Source organism: Aulostomus chinensis, chromosome 14, assembly GCF_037954235.1.
Source record: "Aulostomus chinensis isolate RoL2024-O1b breed Wild chromosome 14, RoL_Achi_v1.0, whole genome shotgun sequence".
Lineage (NCBI taxonomy): Eukaryota > Metazoa > Chordata > Actinopteri > Syngnathiformes > Aulostomidae > Aulostomus > Aulostomus chinensis.
The window spans coordinates 23,947,629-23,968,369 of record NC_141333.1 but is presented as its reverse complement, the minus strand read 5'-3'; the positions used below and the strand labels follow the sequence as shown (position 1 = coordinate 23,968,369).

General features: G+C 40.9%; 1 protein-coding gene across 5 annotated transcripts in view; it reads right to left on the bottom strand.

Annotated features, from left to right (window-relative positions):
* lpp (LIM domain containing preferred translocation partner in lipoma) overlaps nucleotides 1-20,741 on the bottom strand; it is a 136,625-nt gene that overhangs the window by 53,662 nt on the left and 62,222 nt on the right. For 4 of the 5 annotated variants that reach the window (XM_086224832.1, XM_086224831.1, XM_086224833.1 and 1 more), the window contains 2 exons: nucleotides 17,602-17,724; nucleotides 542-1,123 (listed from right to left, as the gene is read on the bottom strand). In XM_086224832.1, coding sequence (XP_086080958.1) covers nucleotides 542-1,123; nucleotides 17,602-17,724 — 705 coding nt within the window. The remainder of the gene's footprint in view (nucleotides 1-541; nucleotides 1,124-17,601; nucleotides 17,725-20,741) is intronic. The other variant, XM_086224835.1, reaches the window with a different exon arrangement.

The following is a 20,741-nucleotide window of genomic DNA, read 5'->3' as shown; positions in this document are numbered from 1 at the left end:
CCAGATGTGCTTTGTGATGAAGAAGCAGTTGAGACTGAAACCCAAGCAACAGAGTTATTTTGACTCAATTTAAGTCAAAATAATTCTGGAACTAACTTACAGGAAAGAGCAGTGGACACACATGACCAAAGTATTTTTCAAGAAGCATCCGATCTGGGATCCTTCTAGACTCCTCCCCGTGAAGGTACTCCAAGGAAATGTAACTTGCAGAGAGCCCTCGGGCTAGTGTGTGATACACTGGAGGGATTATATATTCCAGCCAGAACTGGGAACGCCTTGGGATTCTCCAAAAGGAGCTGTAAAGCGTGGCTGGGGACATGGATGCTTGAGCCATTTTGCCTTCTGACATGAATCCAGACCATTAAAGGGGTCAGAAAAGGACGCACAGGAAAGACATACGGATGAATATGTGCTAAACTACATGTGTGTGAAACAACAATAACTAGAGGGAGAACTTGGCTTTTCCTTTTGGAGATATGGCCTTTTTCAAAATACATGTACTCAGACTGTTGAGACTGTGTTTTGTGAAAAAGGGTCTTACCTTTGGTGGAATAGCCGGTCCAGAAGTGTAGGGGGCCAAGCTTTGTGGTACATCTGTGATGTAGGTCTTCTTTGAGCCTGGTGGTTGGTATGGTTGGGTAGGGGCAGGCTCAGTTCTCCTGGACCCTGGGCCACCATGTTGCTGCTGTTCTGGGTATGCACCCTGAGCCATGGGGGAAAAGCCCGGCTGTGGGGGTCCATATGCAAAGTCAGGACCTTTGGGCTGTGCCGGCATGTACTGCACCTGTGCAGGGTTGCGGTTTGGATGCAGGGCATAAATTTGCCCACCCGGGGCTTGATGCTGGGGGCCAGGCTGGGCCGACCTCACCTGGACGTTGAAAGTGGGCTGGCTGGGGGTTGAGGCCGTAGCATAGGAGGCTGCAACAGGTTGAGGAGTTGTGTGGCTCTGAGGCTTTGCTGCCAGGCTGACAGAGGAGGGAGGGGTAGATATGACTCCCCCAGGAGCCTGAGGTTTGGGTGTAGATTTCTTGGTGGCAGTCAGAGGTGGCTGAGTCGGGATGACCATACGCTTGTAACCAGTAACTGGAGCAGTGGGAGTAGAGACTGCAGAAGATCCAGAGGTCTAAAAATCATCACAATAAATTTGGATTTAGAACCTAAAAAACAGTCACATGTTCCAGACAGGACTATTCTACAAATCTAACATTTGATAATTCATTTACAATAACTTCAGAAGCACAAGAAGCAGTTGGCAACCAACTAATGAAGAGATGACTTTAATGAATGCAATCATGCTGAATGCTGAAAAAAACACATCTAGTGATCATGTACTTTACACTCAAAACAATTATGCACCCTGCCTGCCCTGAGTCAATTACAAGGCTACCTCGACAGCAGAGGCTGTGGACTATCCACGACCACCCACACTGTATGGCTAATAAAGCAGGACGGGAAGGGATAAATTGTTGTGCACAGGGCGCCGTGACAGCAGATTGGCAATGGCACATGACACTTGTGCTGACTCCAGCTGCTTAGATGAGAAAGATGTTAAATCACTAAGATTCGTGGTGCTGATGTTCGTGGGAAGAGGCGGCTGTAAAGCAGTAACACAATCCACCGCTGGGATTCTCAGAGTCTGTAGCGTTTTGATATAATATCCAATGACTGCATTTGATGCATACGCCAGACTGTACAGATTTAAAGCAGCCTATAACACACAGAATACATTTTCACCCAGATGTCAGAGGCGTGTGCCCTGAGTATCTCTCATGTAAGTAATAATTGTTTTTCACCACCACTACATATTGGTGTCAGACATTCAGCCAGTCTAAAAAGGGTCTATCATTAACCTTGGTTGGCCTTATTAGGTTACTGCCTGAAGCCAAAAAATCAGAGTCAATTACTAAATTTGCAGCACTAGGGGAAAAATGAACACTTGTAGTCTTCAGAACCTTTGCAACTTGATTTGATGAGATGTCTTCTAAATTGGAGCAGAGCTGTAATTTCAATCGATTTGGCTGAACAGTTGATCAAAGTGTTGTTAAGAAGTGCCACAAATAGCTAGGATTTGCTGCCTTGCTACATCTGGTAATAGTGTAGTTCTGTGGGAAAAGGGTATAGAGGACAAGTCTGTGTTCAGAATAATATTCTACAGATAAAAAAATAAGTTCTGGTAAAAAGAGGTGCATGCATCAACTTTGTCTAAATCCCATCTAATCTAAGTTTGAGGGGAGCCCCTAAGGAACCATTAAAAGCTCCAGAAAACATTTTCTGCTCTCACGTTGATTTCTGTCTCACTGATTAGTGCTGATGTTTATTTAAAAAGTGTGTCTGGCTGCATATGTATGGAAGAATCTCCACTATGCCCTTTAGGAAGTGAAATTACTTAATTTAAATGTTTCATGGGTTTTAAATACTCTAGATTATTAATTTATCTTTAAGGCCTTAGAACCTACAGTTGCATTTAGCCAGTAGATCACTGGAAATGCAAATTGGCCCCCGCAAAATAATTACACTGTCATGGTACATTTTCTCCAGATTACACCGAGAGAATGGATTCACCCCTTTCCGAGGGTGATGAAACTAATCAAATGCATATGATCAGAAAAAAAGGTCTGCGTAGTGGAATAGATTTTCATATTAGCCAGACTAGACTTGAAGTGTACCAAAGCAGTGCGTGGTATCAATCTGTGTGTGTATCGAAGTGCTGTACGAAGTCACTGACATGTTTGAGGTTGTTGAGGATGTTCCACCTCTGCAGATGCCTTCAGGACGAGAGGTGGAACATCTGTAAAAAGACACGTCCAGTTGTCTTGATGCACCACTGCACTATTCATTTTAGATGTATTGAAAATCTGAACTGGACAAAGCTAAAAACATTATCACTAAGTTAGGCAGAATATTTGTTTATAGGATAAAACACAAAACATTAACATATTTTCTTTTTAATTGAGACCAATACAAAAAAAAATCATCATGTAGATGAGTTATTGTGTGAAATTTACTATTAAAAAGATCCCAATGGTTTTTCTTGTTCACAAAAAAAAAAAGACAGGCCAGACTTGGTGTTCAGGGTTAATTAGCACGGGGTTAGGTGGTTGACCTGATGAAAACAGTATGAAGGCTCAATAAAAACTGCCTTATGCTGGGCATGACAATAATAATTCTAATAATATACAGTATATTGCCATTTATAAATATGCATTTTTCATGTTGGGTGCGATTAAAAATCAAACAACTACATGTAGTGAAGTAACTGCGATGCCAAAAAGAAGCAGAGCAGGAAATCATGTGGAAATGACGTGATACAGAGATGGGTAGGAGGAAACGTGATGCTATGAAGCAAACAAGTCACAGCTGTTGCAGTCTGCGTCACTGCAACATGCAGCTAGCTACATCATGGGCTTTCGTGCAGTGTGTAGCTACACATAACCTTTGCTGCAGACGACAACATCAGTTCAATGCATCGAGCCTTGTGCTTGCCAAACGTGTTTGTTAGCGTCACAATTCAGACAGATCTGGAATGCTAATATTCACTGATGCCAGGTTCATTTTCATTTAATCTTAATTTAGGATTATTACATGATTTAAAAAAAAAAAAAAGGTCCAGGATTGAATTAGTCTCTGTATTCAGCCTGCACCACTCATTTCAGGCACAATAACAAGGAATAACACAGAGCATCAGCCTCAGTTCCTACTGTGTGCTTGTCCCTACACACACTCCATACACAAACACGTGCCGTTTCAAAAAAGTTTTCCCAAACCCCTTCAGAAAAGTTAACCCTCACTCTACACTGTAATTCAGACTGACTTTGCAAACAACTTAAGTGTGAAATTTCACAGAGGCTCTCAAGAAAGCCTTTTGACACATTAAAAAAGATTAGGAGAGACTATACAAGCCTTGGGGGGGGTTGAGTAAAACTGTTAACTTTGCATTTCAAACCACGAGGGTGGGGGATTTTTTTTTTTTTAAAGTGAGCTTGGGGAAAACCCCTAAAGAGGGAGAAGTTCTGCATCTTTTTTAGACGCATCTAAGACCTTGAATATTTTTCTCTAAACTTTTCCTTGCCTCTCTCACAATGCAGATGCTCTTCACTGTTGGCTCTACAGTCCGTTTCAGCACTTCCACGCTCCGACCGTGATGAGGCAGTGATTCATCTCCCCTCCACTTTAAGTCATCCTGTCTCTGCACGCACTCAATTGTCATATTGAACAATCTCAATGCAGACATGAAACTGAGGGGATCAATTCTATTCTTAAAATAGGTCAAGATAAGGCACATTAAATTTGATTAAACGATGTCTGTGTGGAACATGGCGAGACCTCTAGCTGTTTGGAACTATCTTTTGGTGTGCAGATAAAATGTGTTAACACACACGCCGAGAACTATTCACACTGCGCGTCTTTTATTTGCATCTGATTGCCTAAAATTTAACACATCATGGCTGAACCCTATCATGTTTGTTCTAAATTACCACTTTACTTGCACTTGCACTTCTGCTTGTATTGCAGTGATTAAATGAATTCATTTTCCTTTGACAAAACTTCGTTCAGTAGAACAGTAAAAGCATACAGCCTATAGATGGAAAAAAAATTAATTGACAAGCTGAAAAGTATGAATAAATCATCATCTAAATTAATGTTAAGATCTTTGTATCAGTATAGCTGCTGCCAGTAACAGCATTAGTACTAAAGGTTGACTGAAGTGAATTTTGTTGAAATTGATTCACACACTTTAAATTTGAAATTTAAATCTGAGTATTAATTTCTGATTCTGAGCAGCGCAAGTGAACTAAATGGAATTCTCAACTGTGATACGTGGAGGGAAGTTCTGCACTGAATTGTTAAAAAGGAGTTCAGTCGCTGACTGTTTTTGTTTATTTGGACTAACATCTAAAATCCAAATGATATGTTCCTGTATGAGTATTGAGTTGATAATGCGAAGACCTGCAAACACAAATAGAAAAAAGTACTTTGCACATGAGCCTGGGAACAAATGAAAACTCAAACACACTAAAATGATTTGATTCACGTCACTGCAGTGGAATCCATCTCATTAGGGTTCTGAAGAGGATTTCCCAGTATGCCTTCTGTGGCTTCACATTGTTGCCTTTTGTTAAAATATAAATACGCAGACAGTTGTCCACCTGCAGACCTTTGACATTCAGCGTCCACCACTGTTGCAAAATCGAATGTTTGTGCTTAATTTAAAGAAATTCCCCCGAAGAACAAATGAGATATACTGTATATTGATGAGGATCGGACAGTTGCAGCTGTCAGCAGCACAACAACTCAGCCTTGCCTTTATGATTATCATGATTCTGTTTGAGAGAAGTGTTTATTCACTTTAAAGCTCATCTTGGAGGCTTGTGGTGCTGTCAAACTGTTGTGGGATGTATGTAGGGAGGTGTTCCAATAATTCAAACTCATTGGTTTAGCCATTAAAACTCAAAGACGATGTAGTTGTACATGAAGTCTGCGCTTAAAAATTCAGTTATGTAATCCCCTAAAAAGTGGGATGTTGCTATATCTTGCATGATGTAACAACATCATACAAAGTAGGCCGTATTGCTCACTGATGCAACAAAAAAATCATTTTCTGGGCAACTGTGTGAAAAAGAAGAGTCCCGGAGAGTCAGTGATTGTGGCGCTTCTGCAGGCTGTCTTTACAAAGAAGGGAAATGTGTGTTTTCTAACCCTCACACAGCAGCAACTAATTGTTTCCTTCACCTCCTGCAGTACTACAGGCCTATCTTGCCATCATCCTGACTCACCCCTGTAATGAGATTTCCATGCACTTGTGACCCTCCTGCTTCAGGAGCCGAAATACTGCATGGATGAAAATGTCCGCTGCAAACAGTGTGTCAGTGTCATCAATCCCAGAGACGCCCAACTATTACTGTTCTCTCAAAAGTTGTGTGTGAGAGAGTGTGTGTGTGTGTGTGTGTGTGTGTGTGTGTGTGTGTGTGTGTGTGTGTGTGTGCTGTAAGCGTGCACGCGTTATTGGGAAGAGGGATAATTTGCAATGACAGCAGTTGATGTAAGCCTTTTAGCATTGTTTCTAGGACTTTGATGATGTAAAGAGGCAGGTTACATCGACTGTCAAAGCTTCCTGGCTCAAACTAAATTTGTCATTGGTTCACCCTGTTAATAAAAGACAAAGGGGTGATACTATGCAGTTTATTTGACTAACAAACTTTGACGGAACACATTGAGCGCCTGAAGGCATGCTCCTCTCTCCACAGTTGGCTGCCCCTGTCAAAACTCAGAACCTGCTGCCAGATTGACCTTAAGGTCAACAGGCGCCACCGGCATTGTGGCAACATCTCTGCTCCATGCAGCTACAAAACAATCAAAGGGAGTAGCAGTATATAAAACAACCAGAGAGTAAAAAGTTGAACACCACCAAGTCCTATAATTACGGTGCTGGAGTGTCATCTTGATGCATTTCTGTCAGGAGATAAACTGCAGAAACATAGAGTCTCAGAGTTATGAGACAGAGCCATAAAGAGTAAAATATCATTTTAAAGAATAGCTGGCCTCAGCCTTGGCCTTTTAAAAGCAAACACAGCATGGTTAGCATACCTTTGTTATGACTGTGACAGCGGCAGAAGGTGGAAGCATTTGAAGCCAAAATTAATCAGCTTACTCTCACAGTGGAAAAGAAAAATAATGGATTTTATCTTAGAACCTGGATTTTATATGGTTATAACTGCATACGCTTTGTTTTGCTCAAACTTTAAAAGGCCCATGGATGCTCACAATTACTACGCAGTTCCTACCAGTGACTTCATTCACTGGTAAACGTACCAGCACTGCACTACGTGTGCACCCCACTACGTATTTGTGACTGATGGATGTTGATTCCACCATAAGAGACCTGTCAATTCCATTCTTGACATTTCAGTAGGACAACAAAAGTAAAGACATACATGAAAGGAAAAGTATTTTCACACAGCAATACATCCAACTAATAAAGAGAAGGTGAACTTACTGCAAGCTGAATATTTCAGTTGACCCATTTTCAGATACAGTACATTCAGAAGTATTTCTTTTTCGTAGTAAGGTAAAACTCAGTTTAATATGAAGAGTTTTAGTGGTTCAGTGACAGATTTTGACTGTGGAGGAACATTTTACCGCATTTTAAAGCAGCAGGTGTTTTGCTCGCCCCTTGAAAGGGACTCCATGGGACATTTGGGGTTTTACTGCTGCAGCAACGTTTCCAGTCTTTTATTTGTGTTTCATCAAAATTTGCTCACGCAAAGTCTATTTCTCCACTGTGTGTCAGAATTGCCAGGTTTTACAGATGCAGGATACTTGAATTGATGTAGCTGCATCTTGCACATCGGCAACTTTAACCCCTACCGCCAGCCATTGTTTCTTTTATTTTTACTATCGACAGTGTCCTTGTGGGCAGCCACCAGCTAATTAAATGCCGTTATAACCGCTTGCATCTGTTATTCATCTGGAATTTAACAGATATATCAAATGTTAAGATGTGCAGCGATATTCCATTTCTATACATGTTGACATCTGCACCCCTCAAATGCAGGTACTCTGTTAGGTTGTATGAGATGCTGAGCGCTACCTAAGGGGGTCGCTGAGGGGCACAAGAATTGAAATAGTGTGGCGGTCCCTGGAGATGCCTCCAGAGTTTGAGCCTCATAAGGGGAGCAGAAGAAAGGTCACCAACCCTATCATACTCTCAGGGAACTGAGATTCCACCAGGGTGGTCTAGGGTCTGTATTCTCACTGATCCTTCAACAGACGCCATGATCAGTGGGAGACTTGGGAGCGAGCAACAAGGGCCTATCACTCTGCCATGTTGTGACAGCGAGTGCCATCTGCAATGCTCTGCCTGTTGAGAGATGGGAGAGTCACGACATGGCTTGACTGGCACAGTGTGAAGTGAGGCCTCCTTGGGGCAGTCATGTGGAAGGAAGCGTCGCCGCAGCATTTCAAGTACTCAGCTTCAGCTCAACTGTCAGCAGACTTCAAGAAAGCCCATCTGTTTCATACGGACATGACAACTTATCAGACATCAAGCTATTGACACAGTCAAATACAGACCAATGTGTGTCTTTCTCTTTTGTTCTACCGTGAGAAACACACGAGCATGATAGCACCTGCCAAAGGTTTGACAGGCTCCGTTGCTGAGTGGATTTACAATAAAACTAATTGAAAAATACATAAATCTCTGTGGGGGTTTTTTTTTTCATCAGATGGGAAATCAGTGGAAAGGTTATTAATATATATTACTAGCATTTCAAAAAACTATCAGTGTGACAGTGATGGTTGTTAACATACAAAAGGTAGAATCAAAACCTGGTCAGGTTCAATTTTCCAAAGCTGACACACGTTTTTTTTTTTTTGTGTCTGTTTTATTTTAAAGATTTGTAGACCATCGGGTCCAAAAAAAAATCTGTATCACAACATGAAGTTAGAAAAAAAAATACTGTGAAAGTCTGACCAAACAAAGACATGAGATCAGCTGAATCTGAGTGAACCGAACAGAGCAGTCAAGGCAGGCAAAACCATGGTAAAAACAGTGTTATTCTGGACATACGAGGAGGCAAACTTTGTTCAGCTGTCCATCTTGCCGGAACAGTCTCAAAATTTCAGTCTACCTTTCAACAGAGGTGCCACTTCCTGCTGGTTAACTTGTTTTGGTCCATTCAAAAGTCTTACACTATATATCCAAATTTGGGTTGCACATGTAGCAGCTCCAGCAGGGAACCCCAACTACTCTTTCACTTTCCACATCAACCAGCTCTGACTGGGGGATCCCAAGGCTTCCAGGCCAGCGTGGAGATGTTCTCCCTCCACCTGGTCCTCGGTCTACCCTGCGGCCGAGGGAGGCGTCTGGGTAATATCCTAACTTGATGCTGAACCACCTGAACTGGCTCTTTTTAATGCAAACGAACATAACAAGGAGTCCCTAATGGATGACTGACTGTCTTCCTGAGGAGATCCATTTCCACCGTCTGTATTTGTGAGCCTGTTCTTTCGGCCATGACACATACTTCATGACTATAGGTGACAGTAGGACTGAAGACTGTCCGGCAGATCGAAAGCTTTGCCTTCAGCCTCTGCTCTCTTTTCGTATTAATGATACAGAAGAGGGAACGCAAAACCGTGCCAGCTGCTCGGATTCTCTGGCTCATCTCACTCGCCACTGAACAGCACCCCAAGATTTGAATACCTTCACTCATCCTTTGATTGATGTGGACTTGTTTTGGTATGAGACAGAAAAGCTCAACCAGGAGTATCTGCTTCCAACAGCCAAAGGCAGCAAACCACAGAAGAATTGATTTTCTAATGGGAGTATGTCCACATCTAGAACAGTGGGTGGTGGCTAGTGGTTTGCAGGTACTCAGCATTTCTTGTGAATTTCCACCCCAGGAGCCAAGAATTGTTTGTAGAACCCAAGAACAAAAGTACGTAAGTAAGTTCCTCAGGGTTTGTTCTGGTGAGTAATCCAGGAACTATTCTTCCAAAATGTGGAGGTGAAAGTTCTGGCTATGGTTAACGTTATAAAATGGTTCTGACGAACATGTTAGACTCATGACCGTCTGACAAGCTCAGACAGTCTCAAACAGTTACTATTTTGTACTACGACAAAAACAAGCACTTTTCCTAGACGGATGGCTGTACTGAATGCAAGCTGCATGCATGTGAGCGTTCGCACTTAATACAGACAATCAATCAACTTTGGTCACAATCAATCATTTTAACTTCAACACATATGAGGTTCACCACCAGAGGACAGAACCGCACCAGACACAATCAGATAACTGAGGTAGCACAGATCACAACGACCACGTCCATGTCATCTTTCTAGACGGTGCTGACAATGGCACCCTTTAGTCCCTACATGGACACAGACAAAGACGGCTTTAGCGCACGGCGCTGATTGCTAACTGAGGTGTAACCATGACTGTAAGTGAGTCACACAACTTTGGTCCCTGAAGTTCTGGCACTGCCAGAGGGAAGCCTTGTGACAGTTGAGTTGCTCTCCTCTCTTGAATCCATCTGGAAAAGACACCCCCCCCCCACACACACACACCACACACACACACACAACAGGAGAAGTTTACCATTGAGGTAAAAGTGCATCATTTAGGGAGTCGAGGCTTTTTGATATTTTATTCATAACACAGCGCATTACCATTTTGTGGAGTGTGGGAGAAACAGACAGGAAGGCTTTTTAATTTCAACTTAAATCTTATCACACCAGATTGAATCCGATCAGACGAAGGTGGAGCTTTAATGGAGAAAGTGCATTAGCTTTTAATTGGAACAAAAATGCCTCTGTTTAATGTAGAAGAAAATGATTTACGTGGTGAGTTAATTGGCTATGGAGAGTTTACCTACCTAAGTAAATCCACATATTTACTATATGACCATTCATTATTGTCAGCTTTACTTACAATCGTGATAAGTTCAAATCTATTGAACCAATTAATGTTTTTGCCTTGTTTTTGTGTATTATTATTATTTTCAAGTCAGATCCGTGCTGTTGACTCAGAAACAGCAAGAAAGTTTAGTGTTAAAGAGCTTCATTAAAACTTGAGCCCAGACTGCTGCTTATAGCAAAATGGCTTTACACAGTGACACACACACTGACAGTGAGTTTCTTACCTCATGTGTGTTTAAAGATGGTTTTATATGAGGCTGACAAAACAAAGAATATTTAATAACTTAATAATTAACAAATTAAAATGTGTTTGAGCGTTTTGACTTGTTCTATGACCTAAAGGCTCATAGTGAGTAAAACTAAACTCATTCGGATATTAATATTGTTTTGACAACATACAGTGTGGACACAAACAGGATGTTGAAGAATCTAAGCAGGAAAGATGGTGCAGTGAGTAACGTTTGAAAAGCACCGGAGGTCAGCGTGAATTAGAGGTCAATGTAGCCGATGCTTGTGTAGCCTGGACCAAAGCAGCAGCGCTTCTCTGGTGCTTGATGAGAGCACTATTTTGACACTCATCTTGGCCTCCTTGTTAGCTCACCCACAACAGATGTGATGTGCTTAGACAGGCCTACGCAGCATATTAGTGGGGCTGGTTGGGCTCAGACTGTAGTGCAGCACACTTGAAGGGTTTAGCATCAGCATGCTTGGTTGTCTTTCCTCCAATCACCAAATCACCATCGGAATAGAGGACAAATTATCCCAGCTGGATCTTAAACAACCTCATTCAAACTCTGAGGCTCAGTGATCAGTACAGCTTGTGGGGTGCAAGATCTTGGATTGCACAGCATCACCTTCTCCACAGGTGCTGACTGAGACTACAAGTTTGTTATTTATCGTGTAGCATTATTCTTTTATTTATCTTAGCCATATTTTAAGTATTAAAATGCATAGATGAGGAGGTACACTTAACTGACAACTGTTTACTGAATGGCACCCATTGCGGCACCACCACCTCCCCCTCGACGCTTGATATTTATGAGCATCTTATAACAAAGTTCGTTTTTCTGATGAATGATTTAAATCAACTTGAGCCAGACAAGAAGTCCCCAAATGAATAGCATAATTCAGTCAATTTTCAAAATAAAACACAATGTGGGGACTCAGAATCACAAAACGAATCAGGAAAAAGGACCCAATGTAACCACATACTCTACGTACACATGATAGACGCACATAAACCAACGGAACATGGCTGGCATGATACCAGTGGAACATTGTTATGGGGTGCGCTGGACTCACTGGAGCTCTGAAAACTCTGAACGTGAAAAACCTTCAAATGTCTGATGAGGTTCATCATAAACGTCTTTCCTCTCGCTTCTCCACGAGGGATTTCGCTTGAACTCAGACTCAATTTTCACAGCAAAGAGAGGATTGCCTTGTGCTTTTTTGTGTCATCTTATCAGCACGTCTGACCGGCCTTTATAGGGAGAGACAATCTAATTTTTTTAGAGCCCACATTTGCAGGTCACAATCAGCACCCTTAATTTGGAACTCCATTTAATCTTTTCCGCATACAGGAGGACACTGAAGCAGTTTTTAAAGGGTATTTGCTGGTAAAATTGCCACTATATTGAAAATCACCACAGTTTCAAGGAGGAGCTCATCGCATCAGTTCATCCTTGAATCTTGTAAGATGTTTCTGACAAATTTGAATGATTCCATACAAGTGTTTCTGAGATAACGTGTTTTCACAAGACTGGTCTGGACGGACCCCGTGACAGTGGACAAGCCCTGCTGTTGCTGCTATGGCAACATAATAAGTGAATACGTTTTGGGGGAAGAAACTGCGAGACAAAATTTGTTCTGCGACCACAAAAATTCCTGCTGCTCACTGCTCCGTGTCAACTTTGACCACATAAAGAACTCGGATGACAAATCACACAATTCACATCCAAGCTCACCTCTGATATCTCCGTCTATTTAGATGTAGAACTGTTATTCGACCAATGCCTCTCTGTTATTCCACGTGCACACAACAATATCCAACAAGTAAACTCAAGATGATCCACCAGTTCTTCTCATACATTAATTACTGATACATATTTCAATGGCTCAGCATCCATGCAACACTTCAGTTCCAAAAGTCTGACTGATATTCAATAACATTCCCATATGTACTTAATTGTGAGGTAATGTTTTCTTACTGGCGGGTGTTTTATATGAAAATACGCCGTAAAAATATCAAATATAGGGTGCTGAGAAAGTAGCTGTTGAAACTGAAAACAGCATGACTGAAACTGTGTGTAAGAAACTGAAAACATTTTTAAAACATTACAATCTGTAATAAGCAGAAATAATGGAAAGATGAACAGCAGGATCTTATTGCTATCGTAGGATAAAGTGAACTAAGTGTTACACAAACTTAGTTAACTGTGCCAAATAACAAATTGCATCTAAGATGGAACTGGAGAGAGAACAAATGGGAATTATATAATGATCACATTTCATTACCCACTGTTATGCCACAGAGAATACCAACTAAAGCAAACAAAATTGTTTTGATGTCTGTGAAGCATCAGTGCTGGCTGAATGTCTGCAGGAACGCTACTTAGAGTTTTATGAATGAGCAGCAACGTCCATTGCAATTTCATCCATGAGGTGAGCACACATAAGGTCCCCTTGCTGATTCCAAATTTAACGTCAGGAGGAAGATTCCTCTCTCAGAGGGCTGAGAGAATGCTATTGATTTTCGAGAGCTGGCTCTGTAATTGCTTGTGCGCGGAAAGCTGTAAATCAAGACCGCTCGTTACTCTTTGCTTGTACAAGCGGAAGATTACACTGCAGCAGTTATGCCAATGCTGGAGTATGAAACCTGGCCCATTACACAGACCAGTGTTACGCTGAAGGAAAATGCATCGAAAGAAGCAGAGTATGGACTGACAGCAGCAGCTGTGTAGGGGAAAAGGTCAACCTGAGTTAATCAGCTAGAATCAGCATCAGCTGAGGAGAGAGTAACTGTGTGTGTGCGTGTTTTTGTGTGTGCGTGTGTCTGTGTGTGTGCACGCCTGCTCGTAAAACTGAAAAATAATTAAATAGAAAGCTAAATCTTTTTTTCCTTCTTTTTCATGTCTAAAGCTCTCGGCAGCATCAGAGGAGCGCCATGATAGCTCAGAGATCTTGTACTGGTCTGGAAAACAGGGTTAAGTCAACAAAATGCCTGATATATAGCATTTCATGATTAAAACATGCCCCAACATGTATGTGTACTCTGCTCAAACACAGCTGGTGTGGGTTTTCACCCATAACTCCAAAAGCTTGCAGCAGGTTGTGATAAAAATAAACTTGCGAAGCCTTTGACCCTGACAGGTAAAACCACCACGACAGCCATACATTAGTTAGTATGACTGTTCAGCCGTTCATTTGCAAGCTGGGCTCTCACTGAACTGCACAGGTACACATCAATTTTTCAAGCTATGTTGACAAAAGCTTTCAGGCTCCTTCTAATATATACTGCAAATGTTTTCACCCAACAAAGGTATGCACTTATTCTATATTTTATTCAGAAATATGCCCTGTATATGAGCACCAGCTTGCTCCACACCCCAAAAAGTGTATGAGTTGATGTCTGTGCATAAATATATTGTTTGTCTGTTTGCATGAAAGACAAAGAGTAAGAGAAAACAATAAAATGAGATAATGATTTTACATTGTGTTGTAAGTTTCTGTTGTGTTCAGCTCTTTGAAAGATTAAAAGTTCTACATTGTGAGAAAATCCATGACCTTTTAGCGCTCACAATTAGCACCACATTGCTATACAAGATGTATTCTGAGCAACTACAAACACATGAATCTCCAAATTATGAATTTTGGAAGAAACCTTTGGTAGGTGTCTTGCTAAAAGTTACAAGAGCGTTACAGTGCTTGTGTCTACGCAGTTAACATTAAGTTCGAACCAGATGCCGGTTAGCATTGCATTGGGTTAGCATTAGCATTGTCTTTGACCAACCGGAATGCTACATAGTATCACCTTACCTTTCTATACACTTAAACTACAGAAACTAAAGTGTTGGTATGTCAAGTTGAAGTTTTATGACAAAAATTCAGGTGCAAAACTGTTTCTCAGAAGACAGCAGTTGCTAGACTACCAACAAGGAAGTTAGTGGTCCCAAAGTGTGGCTTAAAACACCTGTAAGATGGCTAATTGTTATTGTTACATATACAGGCCTCATATGCTTACTTTTCCTCTCCCAAGGAGTGTCTGCTACCGTGTTACCAAAATTCAAGAGCCACATTTCTCTCCCACCAAGACCACGAGAATGTGGAGAAGGAAAAGTGTGAACAAGCTTAGGACGACACCCTCAAAGCCTTCAACCTGGGAGACAGACTAAAGAACACTGCTGATATCTGTTCATGGTATTAAAGTGAATTTGTTTACATAAAACACGCAGATACCCGAGTCACACGATAATTTTCGCACCGTGTTTGATATATTTTGATTCCTGTAACCAGTGAAGCCAAGTCATGAAACCAAAGCTCACATGTACTGATGAACCAACAGTTCGAAGTTCCTCTCCACTTCAAAATGTGTTTTCCGTCTCGTTCCCACAGTTGAGTGTTTGAGTTTCAAGGTGTACAATGACGTGTAAGCAGAGTGTGCCACGGCAAGGATCTGCTCACAGTCACCGGTGACAGTGTCCATCGTCTGTGTGCTCAGTGAGAGGTGGTCCTGCTAACGGGATTTGAGACATCACAAATATTTTGGAAGCAGATCCTTTTTCCCAGTTTCACTACACACGTGGAACTTTGAAGCCCTCAGGACACAAACACAGAGACAGTGGCACACATTATAGTGCCTGTTAAGAGTAGATCTGCATGGATCTTATTACATATGTGAGGGGGTGTTTGAGCATGGACAACACTTGCCATCCTGCACACTTTAGCCAAAAGACCTAAAGAAATTTTCCAACAATTGGACTTGTTTCTCTGCTGCTTCTAAACCAAGTGTGATTACACATACGCTGTAAAAGTAGCTAGAATATTGTACCTTTGTTTTTGTATGAATGTGAGCACCTGACATAATAAGTCCATGGACATGAATACTGTTCGTACATCTAGGTACGAGGTCACGTCTCCTCATCTGTAGCTAAATGAAAAGCTGTCAATAATTCATGATCTTAACTCTGTTTGCAGTCTCATGTATGCATCCTTCAATAAATAAATCAGACAGCATATGCAGTAAATGTGGTAACTGTCCTGATAGTTCGCCGCACACAGTATAATACTTTCTATTTACATTTTCTAAATTAAATGTAGTGCACTTGTGTGGTCGTCTCTGTCTGTTATTGCTGGAATATCTCACTGGAGATAGGATCTGCGTGGTGTTCCAACTCCAAACACAATTGGTTGGGTTTTTTTATCCGCCTGTCCTACATTTATTGTGTGTCAAACAATTTAGTGAACTGCCCAAGGCTTTGACTTTCTCAAGTTGCTTTTAATATCATTTAATATCAACTAATGATATAGGTCAAGACTCATTTTGTCATTATGGCAAAACAGTCAGAAAAGATGCAACATATGGGCCTGCTCCCAGCAGCAGCCTCATTAGTTGGAGCATTTGGTTTTAACTGTTTGATACTTAAGCCCAACAGCCACTCAGTATCAATGCAACATAATAAAAAGACTAAAGTAGAACTGCCTTTTATATCTGAAGTATATGTAGAAAACTACAGGCAAACTGTAAATGTAGTTAAGGTTTTTGGTCTGCATTGATTGACATAGTGACAGCAAATATGGATGCATCACATTTTCCTGGAGCAGCTGATCAAAAGGAGCTACTGTAGGATGATTTCCAAAACACACACGCACGCACGCAAGTATACAGACGCAAATACACACAGTGTTGGAACTAACAAGTAAAAATCCATCTAATCTCAAAATGATTTTGATTTTGGAGTTTTATCTTACCTTTTTATGTGAGTTTATGGTTAGTTTATGTGAAGTATATTCGGACATGATGGTTTGAAGTGAAACATTCAACGGCAGGATGCAACTGCGCCTTTACAGTGTTTTGTTTTGTTTTTTTTAATGCATCACAAAGCAAAACTGTCGTGGGAGGTTCGGCTTCATTCCGTTGATATTTACTTTCAAATTTTTCATTATGTTCAATCTGTTGCTGTAGTTAAATGAATGTAATGCAGTATAAATACAACACTTCTCTTCGAGGGGGACATACATGGATAAATTATGAAAACATTTACACAATGAGGTAATATTGTAATTTAGTTAGGACTACTTAATTTCAATGTGGGTGCTTCTATTGACTCAAGTCACTTGGAGACTGACCTGACATCAGTTATTCAGACGTATCGCAGCTTTCCTGAAGCTACACCATGTTCACATTTCATGTAGGAGGTCCATCCTAGGGCTGAAACGCACCTCTGTGTAATAATGATTTGGTGCAACATAACTATCTTGATTAGGTATGGAGTCATTGGCAGGGCCGTGACAGGGCTGAGGACGTGGGACAAACCACGAAAGCCTCGTGAGCAACAGGCAGCCAACCAGATGAATTCTTCATTGCTACAAACGGGGAAAACATCAGATTTCCCTTTTTATATGCAAGATGGTTTTGATCAATAACCTCAAGCATGTGACCATGGAATTATTTGCTGATGTGATTACCTGCATTAGCTTTTAGACAAAGACGTGGAAGCTAGTCTTTTGTAACGTGCACGTTTGATCCACTACTCCCCGTGCCTCTTCAGCTGCCCTTCACAGCCAAATAAAGTTCTTTTGAACTGAAAGGGAACTCAGATTTGTTCAGCCAAGGTTCTTTTGCAACAGGAGCAATCTTGCACTTAAACAAACACAAATATCAAAACTCTTACAGACACTGACAACTCTGGCCCCCCCGCTGTTACGTTGTTTTTGGTTTTTTTTGTTTTGTTTTATATTTCAGGAGTTAAAGTGATGTGCATTCCTATACCTGTTTGTAGGTACATGACCTACAGTTTAAAGACATTGCCTGTGGTATTTTTTCAGTAGTGATAGATACGTAAACTGAGGTGGTGGAAATAAATCAGAACTGGAAACTGGTGCTTTCCTTCATTCCATTTCATTGCAGAGCCGCATTAATGTGTTTAGTTTCTGCGAGGAAGTGTTAAGTCTTGTTGGTGTCGTACTTGTGTGCTCCGGGGCTTGTACGGAGAGCTGCTCTCCAGGTCGGCCAGGATGCTGGTGAGGGAGTCGATCTCAGCATCCAGACTGGAGCGTCTCTCCTCCAGGGTCTTCTCAGGTCCTTTCATCTGTGAGCCAACGTCATACATGCAGAGCATCAGGTCAATTTCACCAAAACAGCCTATAATGACTCTTTGTTAATGCCACTGGCTGCAGTTGCTAAAGACTGATATTCATCTGCCAGAACCTTGAGTAATTCTGACTTAATGCTCCTCAGACACATTCTCTGCTGCTTTTTTCTTATGTCTTACACTTTGGATTACAGTCTCTGAGTTCATGTTTCACCTTGACCTTAGACAATCCTTTAGAAAGCCACACATCAATAGCAGAGACTTCTCTCAGAGAGGAATGCTGGGAGAAATAAGAGGCAATGTATTGTCTGAAAGGTAACTTTTATAACGCTTGCACTGTTCACCTTCTGCTTTTCAGTGCTTCTGGATTTACAATATCTTATTCTTCATGCATTATTTATCACAATCTCATGCGGAGGAATTTGAAACAAAAAGGTCAATTTTTTAAAATTTGAGTCGGTTATTTTTAATTCCCTATATTAAAGGTGCGCTCTAAAAAAAAAAATCCAGATTGTTTCCGTTTGACTCGTTTATTATCAGAGGAAGCTTGAAAGCGTCAGTAACAGGATCACTCCAACACTCCCAAACCTCACTGATTTATTCATATTCCTTTCTTCCCTTTCACCTCAAAGAAAACAACAACATATGAAAAAGACCCAAAAATATCTTTAACAACATGAAACAAAACTGTTGCACAAAAATCTGGAAAGTAGTTAAAATGATTTGACCATTAGTGACACTAGGTTTTCTACTAAATTCCCCAGAATTTCTCCACGGGATGACAGATATATTTTTAGTCTTCTGAACTATGCTGCAACTGCAAGAAGACTTCCTGCAATTGCCTGCGGGGGCTTTTGAGTTGGCTGGATCAGTGACTGCTTCTTATTCTAATGTTATGTGTTTGGATTACCTGTCACAATCTATTACAGGCAGGGCTTGCCTCCATTTGGAGCATAGCTGCTGCTTTAAAACATCTAAGGCAATCACGAGCAGGGGTAAACAAAGCAAAACACTAATGGCTTGTCTCAAATCAACAAAAGAAAAACAGGCGAACTTGTGTAAGAGTGATAACGAGGAGGATGAAAGGAAACATTGCAGGAATGAACTGCATATCTTTATGATGTGTTGGCGCTCGTTGTGTAGGACTTTATAACGTGGACAGCAGCCATGATGAGCGGGAGCTGCTTTTGTCTCTCTCCTCTGATAAAGGTTTCGGTATTAACATGTCATCATCCAGACATCTCTCTCAGCCGGGATCATAAAGACAAGACAATTTTCTACCTTCCACTGAGGAAAAAAAAACCCTCTATTTATCATTCATTTATCCATTCAGTGTGTGTAATTTCTCTTGCAAGGCCGAGAGCAGACAGATATAAACACATTTTGTTTGATATCTGTCCATTATTCTGAACAGTGGGAGAATTCTGCTCTGGCGACAGGACACATAATTAAGAAGCTAGTGGTGGATTAAGGAATACAGTTGCAAGGCAAGGTTCATTCTATGGCTAATTTGATAGCAGAGCAAATGTTACAAATGAAATCAGTGCAGTACTTTTAAAACCAAGTGGGTATGAAGTTTTCTTTATGGAAATGGGGTTTTTTAATACAACGGTATAGGAACGAGTCCAAAAATTCAGGTGAACGTGCAGTTCCCTTGTCACAGAGTCCACATGTTTTTGGTTGAATGTCTGACAAAAACAGCTTCAGATATTTTAACAGTCTTTTCTGTGACACAAAATGTTTTTGTTAACACTACATTTCTGATTTTCAGAGCATTTATGTGTCTTATACCACTTTCCCACTGCACACACCCACACATGAATTCCCATATACGTTGTTTTGAACCCACATAAACTCGCTAATAAAAACTGATTGATCTTGTTCCCATTTTGATGAGATGGAGAGTTTCCGTCCTGATTTTTCTCTGATGCGTCACATTTGACGTCTCGAAAGCAGTCATCGCACGACAGTGTTTCTGATGTATTTTTAGCTACAGTCTGTTTTTCAAACTCAACACCGTCTGAACGATATTGGAATGCACCGCTGCTTGAACACGGACAGGTTGAGTTTGAATCTTACAAGTGGCCAAATGAGATGACATGAAAGAGTACGTGAAGCTTGTCTGATGTTGAGGCCATGCGTCTGTAGTTCTTTCCTTACATCACATTAGCTTTGTGCTTTCAACAACTGCATTTATGCATTCCATAGCATAAATGTCATGTTCATTTGCAGAGGTTACCTTTTGTTCGCCACAGAGCTGATCTTGTGCAATAATCGTAAAACCAATTTAAAAACCCCATTCGGTTTAGGGTGAAGGAGCTCATGGTGATGCTAACATCCAAGCTGGCCTACATAAATACGTCTTGTCTGCAGCACTTGGCTCCGTTTACATCTGCTTTCTACGTGGTTAAAAATAAAATGAAGCATAAAAGTACCAAAGATTTTCAGAAGCTAGCTTCTTGAAAGTGAGGACTGGATGTGTTTCTTTGCTTTTGGTCCGTGTGAATGGAATGTTTTGATTTTGGTTAGTTCATCAACACAAAAATACCAGACCAGTTTAAATGTAGCATGATAACATGAATCTCTGATACGTTCAGGTTTCCTTCGTCTATCATAAGAAAAATGTAACTACAACAATTAACTAAACGCGTTATTTAGAGTGTGGTTGGAGTGACTAGTTGGATCTATTACAGATAAATTCCAAAATTAACTGGAATCATAGCACCAAATGTCTTCTAACTCCATCAACAACTTTCAAGTTATCCTTGTAAGACGGACAGACAAACCAACACTGGTGATCACATGACTTCCTCTGCACAGGAAGTAACATTTGATAATGTAAATCCAAAATTATTTTTCTTACCTTTCGTTACACAGCCAAAGCAAAAGGCATGACTGTAAAGGTCAGGCTGTCATGTTGGATTTGATTTGCTCAGCCTGGCTAAGTGCAATTGTCATGAGCAATTCAGTTGCAGCTTCATTTTGATGACTGACAGGCAGTTGAAGACTAAAGA